The 24,280-nt window shown below is 38.7% G+C and overlaps 8 protein-coding genes and 1 non-coding gene across 10 annotated transcripts; 5 read left to right on the plus strand and 4 right to left on the minus strand.

Annotated features, from left to right (window-relative positions):
• Positions 1 to 12: 12 nt before the first annotated feature.
• LOC130499170 (mitogen-activated protein kinase kinase 3-like) lies at positions 13 to 1,448 on the minus strand. Of its 2 annotated transcripts, XM_056993137.1 has the most exons (5): positions 1,316 to 1,448; positions 944 to 1,171; positions 647 to 865; positions 378 to 535; positions 13 to 276 (listed from the first exon to the last, which is right to left on the minus strand). In XM_056993137.1, exons 3-5 carry the CDS (start codon positions 827 to 829, stop codon positions 225 to 227), a joined length of 393 nt encoding a protein of 130 aa, XP_056849117.1. In that variant the 5' UTR covers positions 830 to 865; positions 944 to 1,171; positions 1,316 to 1,448; the 3' UTR covers positions 13 to 224. The 2 variants fall into 2 exon arrangements, with proteins under 2 accessions (XP_056849117.1, XP_056849116.1); XM_056993136.1 differs by lacking the exon at positions 1,316 to 1,448 and having other exon boundaries at positions 944 to 1,309.
• Positions 1,449 to 1,676: 228 nt separating this feature from the next.
• TRNAG-GCC (transfer RNA glycine (anticodon GCC)) lies at positions 1,677 to 1,747 on the plus strand. Its single transcript has one exon. It is a non-coding gene; the product is annotated as a tRNA-Gly (tRNA).
• A 147-nt stretch (positions 1,748 to 1,894) lies between these two features.
• Positions 1,895 to 2,754, minus strand: LOC130498483 (early nodulin-like protein 3). The gene is made up of 2 exons (XM_056991881.1): positions 2,506 to 2,754; positions 1,895 to 2,411 (listed from the first exon to the last, which is right to left on the minus strand). The coding sequence occupies exons 1-2, from the start codon at positions 2,687 to 2,689 to the stop codon at positions 1,969 to 1,971; spliced, it is 627 nt and encodes a 208-aa protein (XP_056847861.1). The 5' UTR covers positions 2,690 to 2,754; the 3' UTR covers positions 1,895 to 1,968.
• Positions 2,755 to 5,126: 2,372 nt separating this feature from the next.
• LOC108818963 (transmembrane E3 ubiquitin-protein ligase FLY1) lies at positions 5,127 to 9,076 on the plus strand. The gene is made up of 15 exons (XM_018591928.2): positions 5,127 to 5,411; positions 5,957 to 6,029; positions 6,127 to 6,254; positions 6,337 to 6,452; positions 6,539 to 6,599; positions 6,719 to 6,785; positions 6,866 to 6,943; positions 7,045 to 7,202; positions 7,289 to 7,348; positions 7,442 to 7,535; positions 7,631 to 7,798; positions 7,903 to 8,231; positions 8,316 to 8,432; positions 8,534 to 8,689; positions 8,835 to 9,076. The coding sequence occupies exons 1-14, from the start codon at positions 5,268 to 5,270 to the stop codon at positions 8,633 to 8,635; spliced, it is 1,695 nt and encodes a 564-aa protein (XP_018447430.2). The 5' UTR covers positions 5,127 to 5,267; the 3' UTR covers positions 8,636 to 8,689; positions 8,835 to 9,076.
• A 675-nt stretch (positions 9,077 to 9,751) lies between these two features.
• Positions 9,752 to 11,736, minus strand: LOC108821241 (ADP,ATP carrier protein 3, mitochondrial). The gene is made up of 4 exons (XM_018594288.2): positions 11,629 to 11,736; positions 11,014 to 11,489; positions 10,256 to 10,627; positions 9,752 to 10,183 (listed from the first exon to the last, which is right to left on the minus strand). Exons 2-4 carry the CDS (start codon positions 11,482 to 11,484, stop codon positions 9,887 to 9,889), a joined length of 1,140 nt encoding a protein of 379 aa, XP_018449790.1. The 5' UTR covers positions 11,485 to 11,489; positions 11,629 to 11,736; the 3' UTR covers positions 9,752 to 9,886.
• Positions 11,737 to 12,811: 1,075 nt separating this feature from the next.
• Positions 12,812 to 13,904, plus strand: LOC108819239 (uncharacterized protein At4g28440). Its single transcript, XM_018592243.2, has 2 exons — positions 12,812 to 13,179; positions 13,500 to 13,904. The coding sequence occupies exons 1-2, from the start codon at positions 12,912 to 12,914 to the stop codon at positions 13,688 to 13,690; spliced, it is 459 nt and encodes a 152-aa protein (XP_018447745.1). The 5' UTR covers positions 12,812 to 12,911; the 3' UTR covers positions 13,691 to 13,904.
• A 1,958-nt stretch (positions 13,905 to 15,862) lies between these two features.
• On the plus strand, positions 15,863 to 16,387 carry LOC108822002 (PAMP-induced secreted peptide 1-like). The gene has a single exon (XM_018595016.2). It carries the CDS (start codon positions 15,984 to 15,986, stop codon positions 16,200 to 16,202), a length of 219 nt encoding a protein of 72 aa, XP_018450518.2. The 5' UTR covers positions 15,863 to 15,983; the 3' UTR covers positions 16,203 to 16,387.
• Positions 16,388 to 16,730: 343 nt separating this feature from the next.
• On the minus strand, positions 16,731 to 21,897 carry LOC108822000 (26S proteasome non-ATPase regulatory subunit 2 homolog B). The gene is made up of 23 exons (XM_018595013.2): positions 21,651 to 21,897; positions 21,295 to 21,395; positions 21,106 to 21,226; positions 20,959 to 21,018; positions 20,755 to 20,865; positions 20,582 to 20,647; positions 20,344 to 20,465; positions 20,076 to 20,190; positions 19,913 to 19,987; positions 19,655 to 19,813; positions 19,473 to 19,574; positions 19,319 to 19,399; positions 19,090 to 19,227; positions 18,892 to 18,996; positions 18,577 to 18,798; positions 18,374 to 18,487; positions 18,072 to 18,287; positions 17,915 to 17,974; positions 17,719 to 17,832; positions 17,551 to 17,636; positions 17,341 to 17,449; positions 17,061 to 17,239; positions 16,731 to 16,954 (listed from the first exon to the last, which is right to left on the minus strand). The coding sequence occupies exons 1-23, from the start codon at positions 21,759 to 21,761 to the stop codon at positions 16,882 to 16,884; spliced, it is 2,640 nt and encodes an 879-aa protein (XP_018450515.2). The 5' UTR covers positions 21,762 to 21,897; the 3' UTR covers positions 16,731 to 16,881.
• A 221-nt stretch (positions 21,898 to 22,118) lies between these two features.
• On the plus strand, positions 22,119 to 24,240 carry LOC108818633 (uncharacterized). Its single transcript, XM_018591545.2, has 3 exons — positions 22,119 to 22,482; positions 22,804 to 23,231; positions 23,379 to 24,240. The coding sequence occupies exons 1-3, from the start codon at positions 22,318 to 22,320 to the stop codon at positions 23,812 to 23,814; spliced, it is 1,029 nt and encodes a 342-aa protein (XP_018447047.1). The 5' UTR covers positions 22,119 to 22,317; the 3' UTR covers positions 23,815 to 24,240.
• Positions 24,241 to 24,280: the final 40 nt, after the last annotated feature.

Here is a 24,280-nt window from a genome sequence, read left to right on the forward strand (position 1 = left end):
CTTAGAGCATCCACAATGGTGTACTTGGTTAGAAGAATCCTTAGGATTATTAAATATTTTTTTTTGTTTTTTTAAATAGTTAAGGACTTAGTTAAAAAAGAGTATGCAATGGTGTTCCTTATATTTGAGATATAAAAAAATGTATTGCATAAGAGTAGAAAACACAGGAAACTCAAACGCAAACATTTCCCAAAACCAAACCTGCAGCTGGTAGATCATTGTTCTCAATGGCTTGTCCTACTTTGCTTAAATTGTAAAGAAGATCCTGCAAATACCCTGCAACACATACACACACACACGCAAATTGCTGGATCAGGTTCTCTGTTTTCTTTTCTTTGAACAAGATCAAAAACAGAACAAAAGAAACAAGAAAAAACCTGCAATTTTCTGCAGTTTGCAACACCACTCCCCAACAAGAGAGAAGGTCTTGAACAGCATTCATGGTGGGCATAGCTGGAATAGCTCCTCTCTCTGTTACAGTAATAGCTCCACAAGCATTTGCGAATAGAAGCGCCTCTCTTAGCTTCTTCTCATCCTGTAAATATATATCACACATAAGTCCACCTAGAACCGAAACGCATCACAAAGAATGAATTTTTATATACGACAAAGAGTTAAACATGCAAGAGAGTTAAAGTGTCTTTACTTGCAAGAGTTTGTGGAACATTGACGAAAGAACGGGCTCAGGTATCTTCTTAGTTACTTTCAAGATATCTGCAAGAGATCCTCCATCCATATATTCAAGAGCTATGCTGATCTGTCCCGAGTCAGGACTATAAAACGCTCTGTGGAAATCCACAAGTCCTTCATGACAAGGAGCTTCACACATCGTCCTTATCTCTGTAAGCAGTTGCTGCCTTTTCTCCTGCTCAACCAAATCAATAAGCATTCAAAGAAACATACTATATATGATGATATCCAGAAGGTGAGTTACTTTAATTACCCTTTCGAAGATATTGATTCTCTTCAAGGCTAGAAGCCTGTGTTTCGGGATATGAATAGCGCGTTGAACAACGCTGCTAGCTCCGCTTCCTATAGCTCCAAAGACCACAAGAAACCCTTCTCACGATGAATCGTTTGGGTCTAACGATGAGGATGAAGAGAAACCCTTCTCAGCATCAAACAAAGGAGAGGCTGAACGTGTCTGGTCTTTTGTAGAACTCCGGCAGAGCTCCGACAAAAAGAATAATCGAACATAGGAAACAAAATCAAAATCGTCAAGCTCTGATTTTTAAAGTTTGAGTCTTTTAATCAGGAAATCGAACACATGAAACAAAAATCATATATAATCAGGATGATGGAGAAGAAGACTCACCGGATCGGAGGCGAGGAAGTGGACGATTCGAACGATGGAGAAGAAGATTCACAGGAAACAAAAAATCAAACGAAACACAACTCTTGCTGTTCAGAAAAAAAAACACAACACCCTCCACCCAATGGCAACATGCCACGTCCCTAAGGATTTGATCCTTATAATCCTTATTTACGGATCAATCCTTAGTTATTTAGTTATTATATTATTATTTTATTCCGAAAATCATTGGATTAATTGCTAAGGATTCCACAAAGATCACCGTTGTGGGTGGTCTTACAAAAAAAGTCTGTTTAGAAAACTTCCATGAACTGTTATTCACATATTCAGCTAGAATTTTTCTTATGTTTAAACTTACAACGAGGCACCAGTGGTCTAGTGGTAGAATAGTACCCTGCCACGGTACAGACCCGGGTTCGATTCCCGGCTGGTGCATGTTTTTTTAACTTTTTAACAACTTTTTTTTTTTTAAATTTTATTTCAAAAACACTTCTGATAAAATGGTTTAGAGAGTGATAATCACTGATTAAGCAAGGAATTAATTAATACTCTCACTATTAATGACAGATTAATATTAAGTTCAAACATAAAATGACAGATTAATATTAAGTTCAATTCAAAAAGTAGAGTAATTAATTAATACTCTCACTAATCACTTATAAACCATAGACCATGGAACTTATGAAAACAACAAGAACTAATCCTATAGAAACCATCCCAGGACCAACCAAACCGGCTGAACTGTGAGCTTTCGCGGGTCCTGGAGCCGGAGCAAAAGCTTCCGAGTCAGAAAGAACCACTTGCGGAGAAGGCGCTGGAGATGACACAGGGACAGGAGACAGAGTCGGTGATGGTGAGGGAGATGGCTGACGAGGACTGTGGCTGTGGTGGGCTGTAGACATGACTTTGACGGCTAGCTTCTGGCCTTTGAGACAGTTTTCTGAGTTGCCACTGACGAAAAAGAACGGACCTGAGCGGCTAAGCACAAAAAGAGAGTCTCCGTCTGAGAAGGAAGTTATGGGGTGAGTCGTGTTGCATGTCTTGTACTCTTCTTCACTCACCTCCAACACTGAATCTTTTCCCTTGGCGTACTTAAAATCTTGCATTTGCACCAGTTGGTTATATATGGTTTCTTGTAGTGACATTAGGATACATTAATGTGTATAGAGTAGATAAGATTGAGAGAGACTTACAAAGAGTGTCGTTGACTTGAAACCGGTTACGGTGAGACCAATGAGAATAATCCTCGGGAGGACTAAGAACCCAACCATCTTTCCCACCTACATAGAACTTGTAACCATTTGACCCTAGTGCAAACACCAAAGCCGTTAATATCACAATCATCAAGTACGCATCAAAGCTTTTGACCAAACCCATCTCTCCAAAACTTATAATTCGACCTCAAGTAATTAGTCTCTCTCTTGAGCTGTGTTGCTCTGGGTGCCTATTCGTATGTGTATTTATGGTGAAAGCAGTGATAGCCGTTGGGTGAAGCTTTTGGCTTCATCGAGATCTCTAGAGAATATGCAAATCAATTTGAAGCGTTTCGGTTTTGTTCCTCTCTTCTTTTTTTCTTACACGTTTCGACATGCAATGGACTTAACGGCTATCTTCTTTTCACACACTTTATTTACTCCCCTCAAACAGTCATTTTCCACCAGATGTTCCAATTTGTTAGTCATCTAACAAAGAAAAAACTGAAATCAAATTTTTAATAAGCTTACGTAAAGTATTATTTTATTTTGTGGAAGATCACATAGTGAAATGATTTTAACTAAGCTTAAGAGATTATTAAAGTTTTTATATTCAGATGTCTGAAATTTGAGGCCGACACAATGGCATTTAATGCAGACTAATATGAAAACTTTGACATAGTGCAATTGTAAATAGAACCTTCAATGCGGATTCATAAGAATGGAATCAGATCTGTTAGATGTAAATACTTAGACCATGATTATCGCATAGACCCAACAAAAGGGGTTCTTCAAATTTTTTTTTTTTCTTTTTTACTTTTTGTCTTTTAAAAAAAGAAAAATTAAAACCTACCAATCGCGGGCCTCCACGTGTCAGTGGGGCCCGCAAACAGTGCAACATACCACCAACACACGTTTCTTCTCTGGCAACTTTTGTAACAGATCTCTTCATTTTTGTGGGGGCCTACCACCTACTTTTACTCTGAAAACCCCTTGAGGAGACTGCAATAAATATGCTCTTATAAAACAAATTATCCAAAATAGAATAGAGTTGTGAATTCTTATGATTTATAATAAAATAATAAATTATGTTAAAAATGTATTTTTTATTTCATAAGAGAAACCTAAAGTACTATTATTTAACTAAAAAGGAGTTCAATACAATAAAAGATATAATGGGCTTTTTTCAACAAGATCATTACACATTTTCTCTTATATACACTCAAAGCCCCCAACTAGTTCAGACAAAACTTGAACTTACTTTCATTTTTTTCTATAAGTGGATTTGCGTTCTTGATTAGGCCTACTTCTGGTCGGTTGTTAAATGTTATTAGCTTTGAAACATGGTAACATTAATCTCTAACAAAGTAAATGTTTATGGAAATAAGAAGTTTTCAAGGCGTAAGAAAGACCTGAGAATGCGAGATTTCAACAAGAAACTCCTTTTATAAATAACTCGACCTCAAGTAATTAGTCTCTCTCTTGAGCTGTGTTGCCCTGGGTGCCTATTCGTATGTGTATTTATGGTGAAAGCAGTGATAGCCGTTGGGTGAAGCTTTTGGCTTCATCGAGATCTCTAGAGAATATGCAAATCAATTTGAAGCGTTTCGGTTTTGTTCCTCTCTTCTTTTTTTCTTACGCGTTTCGGTTTTGTTCCTCTCTTCTTTTTTTCTTACATGCAATGGACTTAACGGCTATCTTCTTTTCACACACTTTATTTACTCCCCGCAAACAGCCATTTTCCACCAGATGTTCCAATTTGTTAGTCATCTAACAAAGAAAAAACAGAAATCCAATTTTTAATAAGCTTACGTAAAGTATTATTTTATTTTGTGGAAGATCACATAGTGAAATGATTTTAACTAAGCTTAAGAGATTATTAAAGTTTTTATATTCAGATGTCTGAAATTTGAGGCCGACACAATGGCATTTAATGCAGACTAATATGAAAACTTTGACATAGTGCAATTGTAAATAGAACCTTCAATGCGGATTCATAAGAATGGAATCAGATCTGTTAGATGTAAATACTTATAAAACAAATTATCCAAAATAGTATAGAGTTGTGAATTCTTATGATTTATAATAAAATAATAAATTATGTTGAAAATGTATTTTTTATTTCATAAGAGAAACCTAAAGTACTATTATTTAATTAAAAAGGAGTTCAATACAATAAAAGATATAATGGGCTTTTTTCAACAAGATCATTACACATTTTTCTCTTATATACACTCAAAGCCCCCAACTAGTTCAGACAAAACTTGAACTTACTTTCATTTTTGTTCTATAAGTGGATTTGCGTTCTTGATTAGGCCTACTTCTGGTCGGTTGTTAAATGTTATTAGCTTTGAAACATGGTAACATTAATCTCTAACAAAGTAAATGTTTATGGAAATAAGAAGTTTTCAAGGCGTAAGAAAGACCTGAGAATGCGAGATTTCAATAAGAAAACTCCTTTTATAAAACAACAAAAATTAAATTAATTAAAAAAAAAAGCTTAGAGAAGAGTTGATTGCGAGGCTTCAACGACTGCAGAACAAATTGGCAGATACAAAATCTTCAATCTCTCATCTCCTTTAGCTTCTTCTCACGTATCTTCTCCTTCAATCAGTTTCGATTGACTTCATATCGGAAAAACCTCTTCTTCTATGTTGGATTGTGTTCTTCAGTGACGTGTGGGGTTTGGAGAATTAGCCTCGAAACGTTTTAAAATTAGGGTTTGAATCGTAAAAATCGGAGCTTGGGGCTGTGACTGTGATATGAAGAAGCGTCAACATTTGGGGGTTTTGAGATTAGGGCTTGAATTGCAGATCATCATCTGGTTATCGATTTGGGTGGCGTTTCCGCAGCAAGCGGCGGGGCTTAGACCCATCAGAGAGAAAGCTCGAACCTGGAGCGACGAGGTTCGTGTGTGTTCTCTCGTTGATGATTTGCTCGAAAGTTTCTTCCTTTAGATGTTTCCCAGAAAAAAAAAGCTTGATGCTTTTAGCTCTTAAGTTTGATGTAGACACGGCTATTTTATGCTTATAGAGTGGTAGAGATGTTGAGCTGATCAGAGTCAAATGATTATCTTAGCTTTAACCGTATTGAATGAAAATCTAGGATTAGAGTAGCTTCGTTGTAAGGTTGGTTCATCTTTTGATTAAGCAAAGCTCAGATGGTTTGAGACAATCTAGTTTAGCTTGATTGAGCTTTCTTCACACCTGTGAATACTCTGAAATGGGCGAGAAAAAAAATCTGTCTTTAGTTAGCGTCCAGACGCGACCAGTTAAGTTTATTTTAGAAGTAGTACCCATGGTAGTTGGGAATCTAGGATGAGATTGGCGGTTTGAGTTTGTATTGGTAGAGGATTCTAGCAGAATTTGCGAAGTGAACAAGATAATAGTTAGTACATTAGACTAAGCAAGCGATGTACTGGTTAATGGTTTGATTCGTGGTGATCTCGTAGTGGCTCTTTGGTAGAAAACAAGTATCTGAAGCAGGACGATTTTCCGCATGGAACATAACAGGAACATATAGAGGTTTGTGGCATGTCTTTCGTCTTTTTTTTTTTCCTTCTCTTTCTTGCTATTTCAGAATTATCTACGACATGCTCATTTAGAATTTTTTCTATTTCAGGAAATTGGAAGTTTCTGGATTCCTTAAATAACTCTTCCAAGTTTCAAGACTTCCAGAAATCAAATGGTAATTCTGTGGTTGAGTTAGTGGCTGTTCCAACTAAGATAACCGGTGTGCATTATGTTCAGGTGAACAGTTCATCTTGTATTATAGGATTATCCTTGATTATAGCATGCAGTATTTGAAGTTCTGTAAATGGTGATGGAGCAGGGTGTAGTTGTTTTCCATGACGTATTTGACAATGAACAAAATTTGGGTGGTGCCCAAATAAGTCTGGAAGGTGTATATATATGGCCCTTTAGACAACTCCGCCTCGTGGCTAACAGGTACTAGCGTTTGTTCTACTTAACTGCTTTAAGATTTGTTATTGAGTTTTTAACTCCATGGTCTTTGCATTACCTTACCTAAACAGTGGCAAGGAGAGTGATTCAGGGCAAGATGAGAATAATCTTCTCTCAAATCCCTATCATCTGGTAATGTTTAAGACTCTTCTTGTTTGACCTACCCGCTTTGTTAATATAATGCTTTGATCTGGTGGTGGCTTGTTTGATTTTTAAGAGCTTACTAAGGTCAACTTTCTGCTGTTGCACAGCTCGGAATCTTTTCCTCTCAAGTGTTTCAAGAATCTACAAGAGACAGAATACTGCAACGGAAGATTTGTAAGCAGTAGCCTAACTCTTTCCCTTACAGTTTACTTTTTTTCCTGCGACCCTGATCTTCAATTTTCTTTGTACTTCAGCGCCAAGAAATGAGATGGATAAGCACTGTAACATCGAATTAGCAGCTCAGATATCCCGTGTGGCTTCTAGTGACAACAGTATGCATTCTAACTCTAAAACACTGAGGTTATCGTGGCGTAGTCTTTGTCTCTTTAGTCACATTTAATCTTACGTTGTGGGACTTATCCATATTTGATAGATGGAGACAAAAGTTATTATCACATGGACGGCTTGATGGAAAGTCCAGGGGTAGGCGATGACGGAGATTGTTTCTCGCCTATGCTCCTGAATGCGACTTCTTTGAATGTTGAAGTCTACTATAACAAAGCTGTGAACTATACACTGATGGTCACTTTTGTATCCTTTGCTCAAAATTCGTAATAGAATGCTGAGAACTACTTGTGCAGTTTTAGCGTGTTCCTTAACTTTTCTGTCGCACGTAGGTCTCTTTCCTCCAGGTTCTTTTGTTGATCCGGCAAATGGAGCACGGTAACACACAATCTGTAAGATTCTGATGTAGCTTAGATGGTCTGATATCATTATTATTGCATAGAATGAGTAAAATATGCTAACTTATGGAAGTTGTTGTATGGAAGGGTGCTGCCAAGGTATCCATTGTAATGATCGGACATCAAGCAATCATGGATGCTTACTTATGCCTTTTGCATCTCACTGCTGGGATATTAGTTGGTATGAATATCCACACAATAGTACTTAAGCATTGACCCTTGCTACATGACATTACCATGTTTTCTCAAACCTGATTGCAACTTTGTCTCATGCAGAATCTCTATTTAATGCATTTGCAACGGCTGCGTTCTTCAAGTTCGTAGTCTTTTCGATTTTTGAGATGAGATATCTTCTGGCCATATGGAAAGCAACCAGGCCTTCCAACAGCGGAGAAGGTTGGGAAACAATGAGGCGTGAACTCTCCTTTCTCTACAGCCGTTTCTGTGAGTTTTTTAGTTCTTTAATGTGACTCTTTTGGATGTAACTGAAACCTTTGACGCAAGTTCAAATGCTAACACCGATGTTTTATCATTTTCATTTTGAACAGATGGGATCCTTCTTGGAGGGATATTGATAATGTACGAGTTGCACAACTACATGCGGCCGATTCTTCTTCTCATGTACTCATTTTGGATACCACAGATAGTCACCAATGTCATCCGAGATTCAAGAAAGCCTCTGCACCCGTATTACATCTTGGGGATGACTGCTACACGGTTAGCTATACCGTTATATGTTTTCGGATGCCCACACAACTTCATGCGTGTGGAGCCTAGCAAGGCCTGGTGCGTGTCCGTGTGCACATTCATGGGGTTGCAAGCTGTCGTTCTTCTTCTTCAGCATTATTTTGGTTCACGTTGCTTTGTTCCCCGCCAGGTTTGTTCTTTTACACGTAGATTACATTCAATCTCCTAGATTGAACACTAATCTCTTTGATTCATCGTGTTCACGGATATGCAGATGCTACCAGAGAAGTACAACTACCATAGAAGATTCAATCAGGACGTAAGCCGCAACACTGATTGCGTCATCTGCATGACAGCTATTAATCTCAGACAGCGTACCAGTGATTTCATGGTATTTAGCTGTTTCTTCTACACAGAAACCAACTCTTAAACTTTATTTTGCATCAATATAGAGAATCATGAATGAGTGTTGCTTGCTTGTTGCGAAAACAGGTAACTCCATGTGAACATTTATTCCACACGGGATGCTTACAGAGATGGATGGATATAAAAATGGAGTGCCCTACCTGTCGGCGTTCCCTGCCTCCAGCTTAGAGGATGTTTTTCGGTTTGTTAGGATGTACAGACTTCACTCAAGTTAATTTGCGGGTAACAACTCTAATCGAACTTCCTAAGCTTATACTTTTCCTTGGAAGTTTATAGGTATAAGTAGGGCTTTGGTTCTGTCAATTGCAGACTTGTGAGAAACCATGCTTCTAATCTGAGTGTTTGTCAACCGTTTTTTTTCTCTCAGGTCTGTCTGGAATAGTTGTGGGGTGTGTTTCACAAAATACGAAGTTAACTGCTGCAAAAGTTTCCGAAACAGGTGGGGCTGGGCTATTTGGTTTTATGTACTTGGAGAGGTGTAGAAGGTTTTTAGATGAAAGCAGAAGAGCAAACACGGAATCTGTAACTGCGCTAGAAATTGCGAATAGACATTGTGTTCTGTATAAACTGTTTAATGTTACAATCTTTAGTGAATATTCTTTCACCACACAGCCCAATCTTTTAGCACATTTCTTGTTCTTCTTCTACTTTCTTTGCCGCATGTTAGTAAAAATCCTTATGCGTAAGCTGGACCATAAGGAATGGGCAGGTCCTGCGGTAAACATGGAGAAGCAGCAGGAGCCATGGCTAAGCATTTTCTTAGTCATAGCAATCTTCGGTGGTGGTCAGTACAGCTTGTCTTTTTTTTCTGTATGGTTGGAGAGGTTTTTCAGGCAGATGATTGTTGATGCCTTCAGTGAAATAGTTGTTGGAGACGGTAAGGTCCAGCAGACACCAAGACGGACAGTGGCTGTGCAAGGTACAGGACCGACTAAAAACTCCTGCAACTCTTGTCCAGGATCTCTACAAGTTTTGAGACAAGTACCTGAAATGTAAGTAGAGAGTGAGTCATTGAACAAAACAAGTTATGGATCCTTTGTTTCAAGTGTGTGGGTTTATATTAGAGAGGATGATTCAATTAGTGGCATAAACTCCTCGTAGCTGTCTGAGGCGGTTTATGTGGGATCTGAGGCTAACACTTGAAGATCAAATCTTAGGTTTGGACTAGATCACTCCCTCGCTTACAATCCAAGTAAAAACCCAATCTTAGTCATACAAGCTTTAACATAAGCTTGACATTTAAGCATAAACTACAAGTGTGTTTGTTATCCAGTGTTTATCTTCGTATTTTATTTTATTTTGGTTGGAAAGAAGTCACATAACTAAGACAAAAGCCATAACTTCACATAGTGAACACTCGATAAAACCACACAGATTTATTCACTCGTAGACCTCTGAGGACGTTTCTTTCATCATCTTTTAGCCACTACCAGAGCCGTACTTCTTGCCGAACACAAGGAGCTGGAGCTTGTCATAGCCAGCGAGCACACCAGCCCCTGCTACAGCACGGAGGATGTTGGCACCTGCGCCTTTAAAAAGCGACTTGGCCCCTTCTTTCTTAACAATCTGATTAAAGGCCTGAAGAGAGCTCGTGTACTTCACCGCTTCACCTGATGTCATCATCATTCTTCTACGCACCGTGTCTATCGGGTACGACGCCAGTCCAGCTCCAATTGTGATTCCCCATCCCAACAAGAAACTCGCCAAAAAGTTATCCTATAAAACCACCAAATGTGTAAAACAGAACTAACATAGGACTCTCAATATGTTGAAGTGAAGAGTTTTAACCTCAAGACCATCGACAAGAACCACAGGCTTCAAGGAATCATACAATCCAAAGTAGAGCCCACGGTACACGATGATTCCAACGCACGAGACGTTGAAACCGCGGTATAGTCCAACAACACCATCAGAGGCTATAGTCTTCTTGTACACGTCAACTATGCCGTTGAACTGCCTCTGACCACCTTTCTTGGCCGCTTTGGCATCGTTGGCTAAACGGGTACGCGCGTAGTCCAGAGAGTATACAAAAAGCAGAGACGATGCACCAGCTGCACCACCAGAGGCCAAGTTACCTGCAAACCACTTCCAGTATCCATCTTTGTCTTTCCTGAAGTTGAACAGTCGCTTGAAGTAGTCTTTGAACGCAAAGTTCAATGCCTGCAGAAACAGAAAGATACCTTTGCCTAACACATTCACAGGGCCACATAAAAACACTTTTAGGTTAATTTTAATTAAAAAAAAAATTCGACAATATGAAGTCATGCCACTTATATGTATAACAGTTCTTTAAAATTTAGGCGACAATAACAATGTTTCAACTGGTTGTATCTAGAACCAGACCGCAACACATATAGCCCCCAAAATTTTAAAATAATTTACATAAAAATCTCCAAATTACAATTTTTTTGAATTATTTTATTGAAACACTCCAAATTTCAAATTTTTTTTTTTACTAAAACCTTACTAAATTTTTTATAGCCTTCAAAATCTCAGGAGACAAACGTCTAAACATGTATACAAGAACCAAAGCTAAGAAACTTAACCTGAGTAGGGAAGTATCTGATAACATTGGCGGTGTTGCCTCTCCAAAGAGCAAGCACGCCTTCGTCTTTGACTGTCCGGGTAAAACAGTCAGTGATTCCTTTGTATGGTTCAGAGAGACGCCCGGCTCTGATCATTTCATCTTGGTTCTGAATCAAGAGCTTCACACGCTCAATAGGCGCTGCTGCTGTCTTTGAAACAGCAGCCGAGACTCCTCCCATGAGGAAATCTATCAAGAAACCAGTGATAGATTTCTCCGTAGGTGCTTGAGCAAGAACGGGAAGTGAGCCACGTTGTATAAGAGTAGAGCCAGTGTCACGATTAGTTGACTGCAGTAGACTCTGCAAACCTCCGTTGACATAAGCACCAGAGACGGTGTGATTACGGGTTTGCACACTCGGAGAGAGTCTACTAATGAAGGAGGATTGTCCATGAAGCTTCTGAATCACCGATGGATGCCTTTGTTCATTCATTTTTTCTACAACAAAGACGACAAGCCATGATCAATACTATTCATTAAAACATATAGGATACTACTTATTTCGTTTAAAAGCCATCAGCTATAATAATTGGACATCATTACAAAACAGGACCACGCTTAGAAGTTAGAAACCTACATGCAAGTTCCTCGAACGAGATGATTCTTGGCCAATATCAAGAAAGCAGCAGGAAGCAAGACTAATCATAGAGAGAAAACCATTGAACTAGTTAAGAGAAGTGTCGATGATAAAAGGTAAGAATATACCATGTGGAGAGTCTAGAGGAATCCATGGAAACTTACCGAAAAGAAGCGGCAAATGCTACAGCATTCTTTTGACGCGTGTCCTTCTGGGCCCATTTTAAAGGACCCAAGCCCTCAAGGTTATTTTATATTTATCTCTTATCCTTTTAAATTTTTTATCTTATGTTTTATTGAATTCATACATGGATTAGTCGAAAGAACGATGACATAACCAAACGTATATGCCACACATATCTGAAGTGATAACATGAACACAGGAACAACAAAAACACCTGAACAAAAAACGAGAAAACAGAACACATACCAGTAAAATCTTAGATAGAATCGCAACAATTAGCTACAGATTTGATAATCATTACATTAATATCTTCAAGGATTCGGAATCTGTTGTTGTCTCATTATGTTACTTCTCATTTACTTGAGCCACCAGAACACAAACCCGAACAATCTACTCAAGAACTGCCATGACTTGAAGATTAAAATCTGGAAAACGCTACTACCAACCAAAGTAGCCCACCAACTTAGATAGAATGTTGACTAGCTAGTCTCAAGATCTGTCAAAACACATGTAAACTTCATTATTCATTGATATGTGATTAATGACATTGTCAAGACTCAAAACTGATGTCTCAGCGACCGTAAAAAGAACAGGCTTAAAACCCATTACCACAGTCAAGACTTTCATAGAACAATTGTTAGGTTCAGAAAAAAATAGTAAAAAGTGATCTATGTAAGTAGATTTCTTGACAATGTCAACTATATTTAAAACTTTTTTTTGTTCAACTCTATTTAAAACCCTATTTAAAACTATAAAATAGTAAAAAATATTAACAATTGTTCCAACTATATTTAAGATTGGAAAAAAATCAAAAATAAAAATATTTAAGATTACATAAATATACAATTCACTTTTTGAGCCAATTCACTCTTACAAAAAAGCCAGAGTCAAAAGATAATGACCTGTGATATGTAATGAAAATGTGACAGACGAACATCAAACCAGAACACGACACGTGGTAACCTCACTAAACCGTAAAAGCAGGTGATTTAACACTCTCGTCCGTCTTGAGCGAGAGAGTGCAGAGCATCATCGTCTCTCTTTATAAACCCTAAATTCCACAATTAGGGTTAGCGATTTTCCGTAAACCATAGAGAGCGATGGCGACTACAACAGGAAACGCATCGGTTGCAACGGGAACGACGGCAGCGAAGAGGAAACCAGTGTTTGTGAAAGTGGAACAGCTAAAGCCTGGGACGACTGGTCACACATTGACCGTTAAGGTCGTCGACTCCAATCCGGTGGTTCCGGTTGCCCGGAAGGCTCGTCCTGGGATGAGTAGTCGTCCGTCTCAGCCTAGTCGAATCGCTGAGTGTCTTATCGGAGATGAGACCGGATGCATTCTCTTCACTGCTCGTAACGACCAAGGTTTGCTTACTCACACTCTTTATTGATAAAGGCTCATCCTTTGTGTGTTCTCTTGTTTTATTTCTCAGTCGATTTCGATTCTCAGACACTATGAACTGGTAGTGTGCGTCTATGTCAAGTTCTTGAAATCATTACAAAAAGCTAATCTTGTCTGAAACTGGAATCTGATTATTTCAGTAATGTCTTTGTGCAATTTAGTGGACTTGAAGTTTTGTTTAGTATCTTTCAGTCAGTTATCTTGAATTTGGTAGCGGTGAAAGTTGCTAATCGTTTTTTTTTTCTCGGGGGGGGGGGGGGGGTGTGTGTGTGTGTGTGTATAGTTGATCTTATGAAGCCAGGGGAGACGGTGATACTGCGGAACTCGAGGATAGACATGTACAAGGGTACAATGAGGCTAGGTGTTGATAAATGGGGACGCATCGAAGCAACTGAGCCAGCGTCTTTCACGGTCAAAGAGGATAACAATCTGTCTCTTGTTGAGTACGAGCTGATTAACGTTAACGATCAGTGATCCTTTTTAGTATGTTTATGGAAAGTTAACCTCTGAGAAGTGTGTTTGATTCTCTGATACTTCTGTGGTGAAGGTCTTTGATTTAGATTAAGAAGATTTGTGACTGGTTCAAAGATGCTTGTAGGGTTTCCTTTTTTTACCGTAAAACATGAAACCAGGATCTCGCTTTTGAATTATTATTTCAGTCCGTTTTAGGGCGATTGCTCCTTTGAAATTTGTGTTGATGTATGCTTGTATGATACTAGATCACTGAGAGTTTAATTCGCACTGTATAATTATACAGCTAAAAGTATTTTACATTCGTTTTGAAGTTGCACTTTGTCTTCTGGTGTCAATATGTTTGAACCCGAAATGGGCATAACAGACTTATAGCAGAGAGATGAGACGAATCTAGTGGTCAGGCAGGTCCTGAGAGATAGGCCGATAAACAATAGTTTTTCCTGATCTAAATTTAAATGAGCCCCGAATGAGGTTTACTAAATGGGCCGTATACAATCTTTGGATGGTAAAGTATATCTGTATCTTATAAATTAATATTTTAATAAAATATTATCTTATTAAATTAACATAATATCATGTTTTTTTTTCTTTTTAAATAACCTTGGAGATGACCAGACCTTAGAACATCTCCAATGAAAATTCTATCCATTGAAATTCTAAACTTGACATATATATATATATGTATATATTGTATATGTCTATGTAATTATGGAGTCTATTATTTTGTGAAGAACCTCTCCAAAAATCTCAGACCGGATGCATCAGTTGGTAATACCCTGACATGGCGTAAACTCGTCTTTCTAACAGAAATTAAATTAAATCTATAATGAAATCGATGTCAAACCACTAGTCTAACGCATGATTTATTTTTCAATTAATTCGTAGAGATTTTACTGTATACATGTTGTTTTTACTTTCTTTTCTTGGGGAGAAATGTTTCAATGATTTTTAATGCAAAAAACATAACTCATTTAATGAAATTACTTATTTACAAGTCAAAAATTGATATGTTCAACCTTAGTATGTTTTGATTTTCCGGAAAGAAGTCCACATTTTTTGCTTATACAAAAGTAAATAAAAGTATGCTTTGATGAAATATCTTTGCTTTTACTAGTTTGGTAGCACTTTTTAGAGCACAAGCAAGCAGTCCCTTACATTAGGACAAGTCAAAGTCTCACGTTTACAAATATCAAACTACTCTTAAAATCAACAGTCTTAGATGCACACCTTTTATATAAGAAAGAGTTGAATTCAAATAACACTCTAAAATTTAAAATAGATATTAGATATATGTTTTAGTTTATGTTAATGTAACTCCAAGCTAGCTTTTTCTTATAAAACAACAAAACCCACATGCAAATCACATTAGCTTACCAAGTATTTTAAACAAGGAAACTCAGCTGCCAAACACTTCTTCGTTGTCAATTATATTGTACTTCAGTAATCATCAAAAATCGCACTTCGTAAACTATATTATACTACTAACATAATGCATACGTAACTTTATCTTACACTTCCACCTACTTACGTCGGCAGTGTGCTGTTTTTTCAATGTTTCCCCCAACCTAAACTGGTAAGAGAGTTATTTCGGTGAAAATGTGAATTGGTCCTCTTCCATGCGGTACTACTATGATTAGTCCAGTCGTGACACTTACGCGGCATATTCAAAACTCAAACATTGACTTTTCGGAACAAAAGTAAACTAATTGTATTTTCTTTTGTACTATAAATGTCTAAAATCTTCGGCATTTCAATACTTTAATTAATGGATGTAAGTTGCTGATAAATTCGAAGAGACATAAAAATATTGTTTTTAGGAAGATCTAGTATAAATTTATTATTTCTAAGATAAAGAAACAGTTTGTATTTGTCTCGTTAGAAAGTAAACTAAAACAAAATGAAAAAAACATATGTATTTGATGATCATATCTTTAGAAAATTGCATGTTAAATGTTAGCTTTGATAACTGATTTTATAGATTAGTAACCGCGTAAAATAAACGTAATTTCATACATGGCGAAGTGTTGTAGAGCGACCGGTTCAAGTCATAATACTTGGTCAACACGCCAAGTCGTGAGATGCGCCGAGAAAATCCGACCTAATAAGTGATGAACTCTTATGACATGACCACTCCGTCGTAACGAAGTGTATATATATATACGCATACTCCCTCTCCTTTACTCATCATAACCATAACTCCTAATTTTCTTTATTAACCAAACACCAAAAAGTAACTTTTTATTACCTATTTATTTCGAAGCTCTTGTTTTTCTTGTCGTCGGTGCAACATAAAATGAGGAGGGTTGGTTGGTCTACTATTTTGATCATGGTGGTGGTGGCGTTGTTGGTGGTAGAACATGTGGTTGTTCCAGCCGCCGCGGGGAGAGTTCTAACGGAGAAGTTGGGAGACGGAAGAGCTACTATGATGAGGGTGGAGAAGATGACGTCGACGGTGGATTTTTGGTTTCAGCGATTGGCTTCAGGTCCGAGTCCAAGAGGTCGCGGTCATTAAATTATGCAAGCTCTCTTTATTCCGACTGAAGGCGATTAATTTTTGTTTGATATACATACCAAAACAAACGGTCAATAACTGTATTCCATTCATTTTTTTCTTTATTTGTTTGTTTTCTATTGAGCAAATCAATACACATGTATACAGAGCTTTAATTTGAATAAGATTTCACACTCTGCTTTTACCTGAGAATTAGTATTTTGTTGTGGTTAGGATGGAAGATAATACAACGACAAAAATGTTGTAAACGAGTGAGTCGTGCAGGCCATAAAATGTTAACGAAGAGTTCAAAAAGAATTATTCTTAATATTGTTCTTCGTGTTTAATTCAAAAAGAATTATTCTTAATATTATTCTTGACCTTCTATTGAATTCTTAACATCTTATATTGAATTCTTTTTGCCAACTCCCTGAAGACAACGGAGAGCCATTGCATGTCACAACTGGAAGTTGGAGTGCGGACAAAGCATGAAACTGAAGTTGCTGCTAGGCAGTAAACCAAAAAGCCAACAGCTTATTGTATTATTTCTCTGTTGAGAAGAAAAGTCAAGCGAGTTTATTTACAGAAGCAGGTTCAGATTTTTTTATACAATTGTAAACTAAACCAACTTCTATCCTATTGTGCACATAAAACCATATAAGCTGTTCCTGAGAGTATCCAATCCAAATGCTTCGGAACTTCATTCCTCTCTGTAGTCTGGATTTTTTCTCAATATGACGAAACCTTCTAGTATGGGAGACAATGGAATGTACCTGACAATCCACAAAACAAAAAAAAAAGAGGAAATATTTAGATTCCAAAATGTTTAATAATAAAGTTCTGTTTGAAGTAGGAAAATGGTTTAGAGAAGCAACGTACTCGTTGGTTGCGAGTTCGGCTCTCTCCCCAGCAGCAAGTAGAACAGGTGTTTCAAATGTTTGGAACCCAGTGATTGTCCTGGGTCGACCTGCCTGTCCAACCACGTCAACCGCTTGTCCTACCCTCACTGGCACCGAGATGGGCTTCAGGTTCTCGTCCACCGTCATCATCATCCTTGGCTATAAACATACTCAAACCGTATCGTGTTAGTAGATACACCAATCGCATAATCCATTTGATACACAATTAGTAAAGTAGAAGGATAGAACATTGCACTCACTTGCATCGCCAAAACGAGGAAGTAGAGCACAAAATGGTATTTCCCAAGTATGATTGATTTTATGTCAAGGCATGCATGCAACAGTGTCACTATACCAGCTAGTGCGGTTCTGTGTAACAAAAATAAAAATGCAACACTCATGCTTAGGAGGATTCACAAGGTAGAGCATTCATAGGTATTCACAAAATAAATGTTAAAAAAAAAACTTACGGGGATAGCAAGAGCCGGTCGGAGTGGAAGGGATTAATAGTTAAGAGACCCTTTCCCATATGCACCAGTCCTTGAGCAATACGCACCTGCATTGCGACTCAAAACAATGAGAACTAGCCCTATCAGTAGAAACTGTGAACGCGGAAAACATAAAATTTAACACATTACACAGAAGAGAGGGCTGGGATCCTTGTCATAAAAGCTGGAGAGGTTTCGAAGCATGCCAGCAATCCTAGCATTGTTGGTTCCAGCGCCGATCAAACCAAGGGATATAATTGCTGTCTGTAGGAGTTCGGATGAATAGTCAGACTCCTCCAACGATGCAAATCAAGTTAGCCAATGTAGATAACTACTACACCCTCACCATGGCAACTTCTGAATCTGTGTCATGGCTAAGCCGGCTCAATGTATCCATAACATTCATCTGGAATTATTGAAAAGATTAGAGAGTAACAACACTATTATAAGCAGAAAAGTAAAATTAGATTTAAAAAAAAAAATGGAAATGTAAGTATATTCACCTTTGGGTTTGATATACATAGGAGACCAAGGGCCAAGGGCACTGCACGCCGAATGTTTTGTTCTCCATACTGTAACACGTGCCCCAGAGAACGGATAGCCATATCACGACCCAATTCTTCAGACATAGCAACCATCGCTAATCCAAGCACAGCTGGACCCTGGTGGATGTTGTCATCCTTCAGATGCTCTCCACACTGAGCCAGAAGCTCTTGTACCTGAACAATGAAATAAATTGTCAGCATCTAAACTAGGAAGCAATGAACTATGTAAGTTTAAAAACCAGTAACACTTGAGCAGATACCTTAAGGACATTACCAGTACCAGCATACGCACATGAAAGAAGTGTCATATCACAATACTTTCTGATTTTCTCACACATCGTCTTTGAAGCCTCTGCGGTAGCCTCAACACTTTCCTGCTCGATATTGGAACAAGTTGACACACTGATAAGCGAGGGAGATAACGTTCGGGTAGACAAAACAAGAAATGAATCAAGCTAAGTACCTGTTTGCCAAGGTACAAAAGTCCAAGACCAAGAGGCAAGAAACGAGCGAGGGCTTCACCTAGTTCTGCGGAATTCCGATCCATCAAAGCATATATAATAGATTGTGCAACCTCATCGTTACACGAACCAACATAAACCATCCCCAAACTAAGTGCAGCAAATGCAATCACATCGAGAGGTGCTTTTTTATCATTCAGTATTGGAGACAAGCTGCTTTTTATCTGTCCAAAAAATGATGAGCATGTTATTGTCTCTCGTCAACAGAACATTTAGCATAGCACTCTAGGTAAAGTAGATAAACATATCTTCTTCACCTGATCATTTTGGGAACCCGCATAAGCAATCCCGAGACCCATAATAGCACAAATTCTGACAGATGAATCCTTGTCATCAATATACTCTTCAAGAAGGGCCAATGCCTGAGAGAGAAAGGTCAAAGGAGAGTAAGCATAGTATAATGAGCACGGAGTTTCCAAAAAGTAAAAAAAAAAACGAAAAAGAAATTAACTCACAGGATCACAATCACTCTTAACTCCACAATTAACGATCCCAATACTCAGCAGCGCTCCAGCACTCACAGGTTTATCTTTGCTAGTGTAATATTTGTCGAGTTGATTAAGTGCTTCCACATCCCACAAGTAAATCATACCCTAAGCATTGGAAAAACAACTCGTGTTTTACAATTTTCACTTCCATGATATAAACACAGCTAGTCAATCTATCACGTCAGAAGAGGCATACCAGACTAGCAGCTGCACTGATCTTGCCATGGTCTTTATTTCTGAAGGTCCAGTGTTCATCAGATACTGTCATTAATTTGTCCTGCAATAAGTATATTTATCAAACCGCGGATCCGAGCTTACAAAATGTCATTAATAAGAATCTGTAATCGTACCTTTCCGAAACCAGCATTTACAAATGCATTCACAAAAGTCGCAGCCAGATTTTGTCTAGCAGAATCCACAAGTGGGCCAGATCTAACCCCAAGCAGGTGAGCCTACAAAAATTTCATCGAACAGATAAAGAGACACTGACAAAAAATGGCCCTGTAACCAAATAAAACGGCAACTGATATACCTTGTAGATGTCTTCAGGCCTCTTGGCCTCCATAACCTCAATATCCCTTGCAAGCGCCAGGTATCCTTCATTCAACTTAGTGTTGTTAACAATGTCCTGTAACATATATCTGTCAACCTCATCTTCAACCATCTCCGGGTCAAGGTTAAAGGTGATGCCCTGCGTGGGGGAATAACAAGAGAAAAAAAAAAAGAGACATATGAAAGTGAATCATCAGGTACTGAATCTGTATAGTGATGTTAATCATTAAGCACTTACATGACGCGAAATCATGTAGCAGAACTGTTTCTTTCTTAGCAGATTAGTGCACGAGGTGAATACTTTCTTCACATACTGCAGTACGAAAAGTATATATCACGTAAGAGAAATATATGTTGCAGAGAGAGGATATTAAGTTCTGTATGGAGATTAAAACCCAGACCTCCATGTTATCAAGCAATAGTGCAATTTGCAGAGCCTTCGGATATGCTGTAAACTTCATGTAGATCATATAAGCAATATCTAAAGCCAGCATGTCATCTGGCCATGGACGATACCTAAAAAAACAAAAAACATACAACGTCAAAGGGAGGTGTGGTCCAGTGTTTGTAACCAAGCAAATCTCATGAGAGCTTGTCTCATAAGAAAATCACAGTACGAGTGATCAAAAACCACAAATCAGTGTGAAACACCAGTCATATTGAAATTACTTTGCTGCACTCGTGAGATAGTTGCACGTCCTCCTGAAATTCGTGGGGCCTACATGGTCAAGTAAGAGATCAAGATCCTCAACTTCCATTAAGAGGTCAACAGCTTCAGTTTCTGCATTATGCTGCAAAGAAAAAAATGGAATCCTTCAGACTTCAGAGATAGCCAGATAGGAAAACACGAGAGGTGGAAAGTCTCAAACTTATAAATGAAAGATTTTAGATATATAACGGATCTCACCTTCATGTGAAAAGCCACAATTTGCCGCACAAGATTCATTAAGTCCACAATAGAGGACTCCTGAACCTGGTTTAACAAAAAAAAAAAGAGGAACAAGCATATAACCATATTGCAGAAACAAATCTAAACCAAATAGAAATTTTGTTTTGCTTGAGGAGAAACAATTTTGAAACCTGACGTATGGTATACTCTACTGCAACCTCTCCGGCCAAATTTCTGACATACTCGTGACCCCACGATCCAATGTCACCTCCTGATCCAGCCAACCTGTATCCTAAGCTTTCCTGAAAAACAAATAACAAATCTGTTCAGGCATAAACAAAAAAAAGGAAACTTTAAGAGGAAATTTCTACTATATAGTTGGAATAAAGCAATACCCTTTCACCCTCAGCAGACATGGTCAGGGCCAGGACAGACAGTACATCAGCCAACAGTTTCTGCAGATACATGACATTCGATCTTTAATCTATACGCAGCAGCAGAGAGAGAGGTGGTAGTTTCTTGAAAATGTCAGAAGAGTATACCTTGAGATCAGACTCCACCATTGATTCATGACAATCCCTAAGAGTTCCATAATGAGGACGGAGAAACTTGAGGGGTTTGGGAACTGAGGTCATGGAGCTTGTTGACGCACGGATCTCCTGACTACAAAGACAAAAAAAAGATTAGATTTTTTTCGAAAAGGAAGATCAGTGAAGAGATAGAAGAAGTACCTCATGCTTTCAAGAGCGGCCTTCTGCAAGTCAGGATTGGGATCTTGAACCCTTTCAACACAGAGTTCCAGATTCTGCTTTAGCTCCACGTCCTCTTCAGACTACAATATCACAAAAGATGCAAACTGAGTCATCTAGCCAGTAATCACCATAGCCAATAGGAAAAACGAGTTCGTAACTTATCCAAAATGACGAACGAATCTTTCAAAATCAATCTGGGAGTATCAATTAAACCCTAAATAGCTTAATGGTGAATCTTCATTCTGATCTCCCTCGATTACTAAACAACTCCAACTAACTCTCTGACTTTCTGCGGCGAATCAAAAATCTCAAAGAGAATTCGAAACAGAACGTACCAGCTCTTCCTCCTTCTTCTTCGTAGCCTTAACCTTCCTCGTAGCTTCATCTCGCTTCGTACCACCACCACCACCACCACCAACGCTATTCGGATCCGGAAATGGAGCCATCGGAATCAAACTAGAACTCCGATCAGGCTGAAGAATCTAACAAAAAAATCGAGAAATTCGTGAAAGTGGACGTTAGAGAGCAAGTGTCGCTTTCTTCTTGAACTGAAGAGAGGCGAGAAGAAAACTGTTGAAAAATGAAAAGAAAAAAAAAGCTGGGAAAACAAATGCGAGTGTATATATAGAGAGAAGATTTACCCCTCGATCAAGAATAACATTATGGGCTCGGTCCATTAACAAATCACTGGCCCAGACTTCTTTGCCATGGTCCGTATCCAATATTACTATTTATTTGATAACGGAAAATCCACGTCACACGAAAATAAAATGTTGGACCTGGTAGATTCGAACCGCGTTAGTTTTGTGAGTCAAAGGTCGCGGGTTCAAAAACGCCACGTCCGAAAAAGAGAGCGAAGAGGTTAACTTCCCACCGTCAGCCCGTCATCGCCGAGAGATAGTGATCGATCGTGTAGAGATGGTCTACAAGTAAGAAACACCAAACGTGAACGCAAAAAAAGAAGAGGAAGAAGAAGAAGGAGGAGGAAGTGGTGGTGGTGAGATGGGTGTGGATTACTACAAGGCTTTACAGGTTGATAGAAGCGCCAACGACGATGACCTTAAGAAAGCTTACAGAAAACTCGCCATGAAATGGCATCCCGACAAGAACCCCGACAACAAAAAAGACGCCGAGTCTAAGTTCAAGCAGATCTCCGAAGCCTACGATGTGAGTATGTTCCTCAATGTGTCTCAATCTAAAAGATGATTCCTTTATTGATTTCGTCCCGATTTGAGAATGCAATTCGTCGACTTTCACGACCACTGGTTGCTTATTTCACGAGCTGCTGATGTTTTGGCTTGTGGGTCTCTCAGATTTTATGTTCTTGAGTAATTAGAATCATAGTATAGTCAAAGATGGTTGCTTTATACATTTCAACCAGTGAGAGAGAACCTCTGAGTATACGTTTAGTGCATCTGTGTAACTTCCTCAGGAGGATAGTAATAGCTTTATGTGTGCTGATATTGGTCTTGTGTGTGAGTTGCTTAGGTTCTTAGTGATCCTCAGAAGAGAGCGGTGTATGATCAATACGGCAAGGAAGGATTAAAAGGGAACGTGCCACCTCCTAATGCTGGTGGTGGAGCCTCCTCCTTCTCAACAGGAGATGGACCTTTACCTTTCAGATTCAACCCGAGGAGTGCGGATGATTTATTAGCTGAGATTTTCGGGTTTTCAAACCCGTTTGGTGGCAGTGGAGGGCAGAGATTCTCTAGCCGCATGTTTGGTGATGATATGTATGCCTCGTTTGGTGAAGTAGGAGGTGGTGGTGGTGGTGGATCTATGCATCATCATCATCATCACGGTGCAGCTAGGAAAGTGGCTCCAATAGAGAGCAAGCTGCCTTGTAGCCTTGAAGATCTTTACAAAGGAACCACCAAGAAGATGAAGATCATTAGAGATATTGTAGATGTCAGCGGGTAAGCAATCAAACTCACACACCGTTATTATCTTGCAATGAAAGACATTGATCAGTTAGTAGTTACCTCTGTTTGATTTGAGCAGGATCTAGTTGTAGTCTTGACAAGAACTAACCTCTGTGTTCTCTTTTTTTCTTTCAACTGCAGCAAAGTAATGCAAACAAAAGAGATTATAACGATTGGAGTGAAACCAGGATGGAAGAAAGGCACAAAGATCACATTCCCTGAGAAAGGCAATGAGCATCCCGGAGTGATTCCAGCTGATCTTGTCTTCATCATCGACGAGAAACCCCATCCCGTGTTCACACGTGAGGGCAACGACTTGATTGTCACACAGAAGATCTCACTAGCTGATGCACTAACAGGGTACACAGTAAACCTAACGACCCTTGATGGTCGGACGCTTACAATCCCAGTGACAAACGTGATCCATCCAGAGTATGGTGAGGTGGTGCCTAAAGAGGGAATGCCACTTCAGAAAGATCAGACAAAGAAAGGGAACTTGATCCTCAAGTTCAACATCAAGTTTCCAGCGAGATTATCTGCAGAACAGAAGGCCGGGTTTAAGAAGCTTCTTGGGTAATCAACAAAAGCATTGGTTCTGTTGTGTGATGTTTTGATTGGTAATATACGGTTTCTGGGGAACTTTTTGTTAGTTAAAGTAACTCGCTCAAGGTTTGGTTCATGTCCTCAAAAAAACAAGAACTGAAGAATCTTCAGTGAAGATGTACAAAAGCTTTTGTCCTTTTATTGGGTCCCAGTCTAGAGCTATGAGATTACTCTTTAGTTAGGGGAGTAATGCCGTGGCAGCGTGTGTGCAAGAAGAAGCCGCCACAAACCAGTAAGGAGCTCCTTCGTGATTGCAAAGAAGAGGCATAGAGCATGAAGTCAAGGAACTTGAGCTTATACTTTTCCTTCTCTTCCTTTGTTGAAGTGTTACAAACAGAATGATGTTTACAGCTTCTGCAAGATCACTTTCATAGAAAGATTTGTTTACTCAAAATCATAAAATTATTCACCAAATGATATTTTCCTTGTTAGATGTGCCC

The sequence above is a fragment of the Raphanus sativus genome, chromosome 8 (assembly GCF_000801105.2).
Source record: "Raphanus sativus cultivar WK10039 chromosome 8, ASM80110v3, whole genome shotgun sequence".
Taxonomy (NCBI): Eukaryota; Viridiplantae; Streptophyta; class Magnoliopsida; order Brassicales; family Brassicaceae; genus Raphanus; species Raphanus sativus.

Excerpts from the sequence above, each read along its gene's own strand:
- LOC130499170 (XM_056993137.1), bottom strand. The coding sequence starts at position 829 with ATGTGTGAAGCTCCTTGTCATGAAGGACTTGTGGATTTCCACAGAGCG. Across the intron at positions 536-646 it reads TGTTCCACAAACTCTTGCAA|GATGAGAAGAAGCTAAGAGA; the intron begins GTAAAGACACTT and ends ATATATTTACAG. Across the intron at positions 277-377 it reads CAAACTGCAGAAAATTGCAG|GGTATTTGCAGGATCTTCTT; the intron begins GTTTTTTCTTGT and ends TATGTGTTGCAG.
- LOC130498483 (XM_056991881.1), bottom strand. The coding sequence starts at position 2,689 with ATGGGTTTGGTCAAAAGCTTTGATGCGTACTTGATGATTGTGATATTA. Across the intron at positions 2,412-2,505 it reads TCAAGTCAACGACACTCTTT|ATTTTAAGTACGCCAAGGGA; the intron begins GTAAGTCTCTCT and ends TGCAAATGCAAG.
- LOC108818963 (XM_018591928.2), top strand. The coding sequence starts at position 5,268 with ATGAAGAAGCGTCAACATTTGGGGGTTTTGAGATTAGGGCTTGAATTG. Across the intron at positions 6,453-6,538 it reads CTCCGCCTCGTGGCTAACAG|TGGCAAGGAGAGTGATTCAG; the intron begins GTACTAGCGTTT and ends TTACCTAAACAG. Across the intron at positions 8,433-8,533 it reads AGCGTACCAGTGATTTCATG|GTAACTCCATGTGAACATTT; the intron begins GTATTTAGCTGT and ends TTGCGAAAACAG.
- LOC108821241 (XM_018594288.2), bottom strand. The coding sequence starts at position 11,484 with ATGAATGAACAAAGGCATCCATCGGTGATTCAGAAGCTTCATGGACAA. Across the intron at positions 10,628-11,013 it reads TCAGATACTTCCCTACTCAG|GCATTGAACTTTGCGTTCAA; the intron begins GTTAAGTTTCTT and ends CTGTTTCTGCAG. Across the intron at positions 10,184-10,255 it reads TTCTTGTCGATGGTCTTGAG|GATAACTTTTTGGCGAGTTT; the intron begins GTTAAAACTCTT and ends GTGGTTTTATAG.
- LOC108819239 (XM_018592243.2), top strand. The coding sequence starts at position 12,912 with ATGGCGACTACAACAGGAAACGCATCGGTTGCAACGGGAACGACGGCA. Across the intron at positions 13,180-13,499 it reads CACTGCTCGTAACGACCAAG|TTGATCTTATGAAGCCAGGG; the intron begins GTTTGCTTACTC and ends GTGTGTGTATAG.
- LOC108822002 (XM_018595016.2), top strand. The coding sequence starts at position 15,984 with ATGAGGAGGGTTGGTTGGTCTACTATTTTGATCATGGTGGTGGTGGCG.
- LOC108822000 (XM_018595013.2), bottom strand. The coding sequence starts at position 21,761 with ATGGCTCCATTTCCGGATCCGAATAGCGTTGGTGGTGGTGGTGGTGGT. Across the intron at positions 17,637-17,718 it reads ATCCCAGCCCTCTCTTCTGT|GTGCGTATTGCTCAAGGACT; the intron begins GTAATGTGTTAA and ends GTCGCAATGCAG. Across the intron at positions 16,955-17,060 it reads GCCGAACTCGCAACCAACGA|GTACATTCCATTGTCTCCCA; the intron begins GTACGTTGCTTC and ends GTGGATTGTCAG.
- LOC108818633 (XM_018591545.2), top strand. The coding sequence starts at position 22,318 with ATGGGTGTGGATTACTACAAGGCTTTACAGGTTGATAGAAGCGCCAAC. Across the intron at positions 22,483-22,803 it reads AGATCTCCGAAGCCTACGAT|GTTCTTAGTGATCCTCAGAA; the intron begins GTGAGTATGTTC and ends TGAGTTGCTTAG. Across the intron at positions 23,232-23,378 it reads GATATTGTAGATGTCAGCGG|CAAAGTAATGCAAACAAAAG; the intron begins GTAAGCAATCAA and ends TTTCAACTGCAG.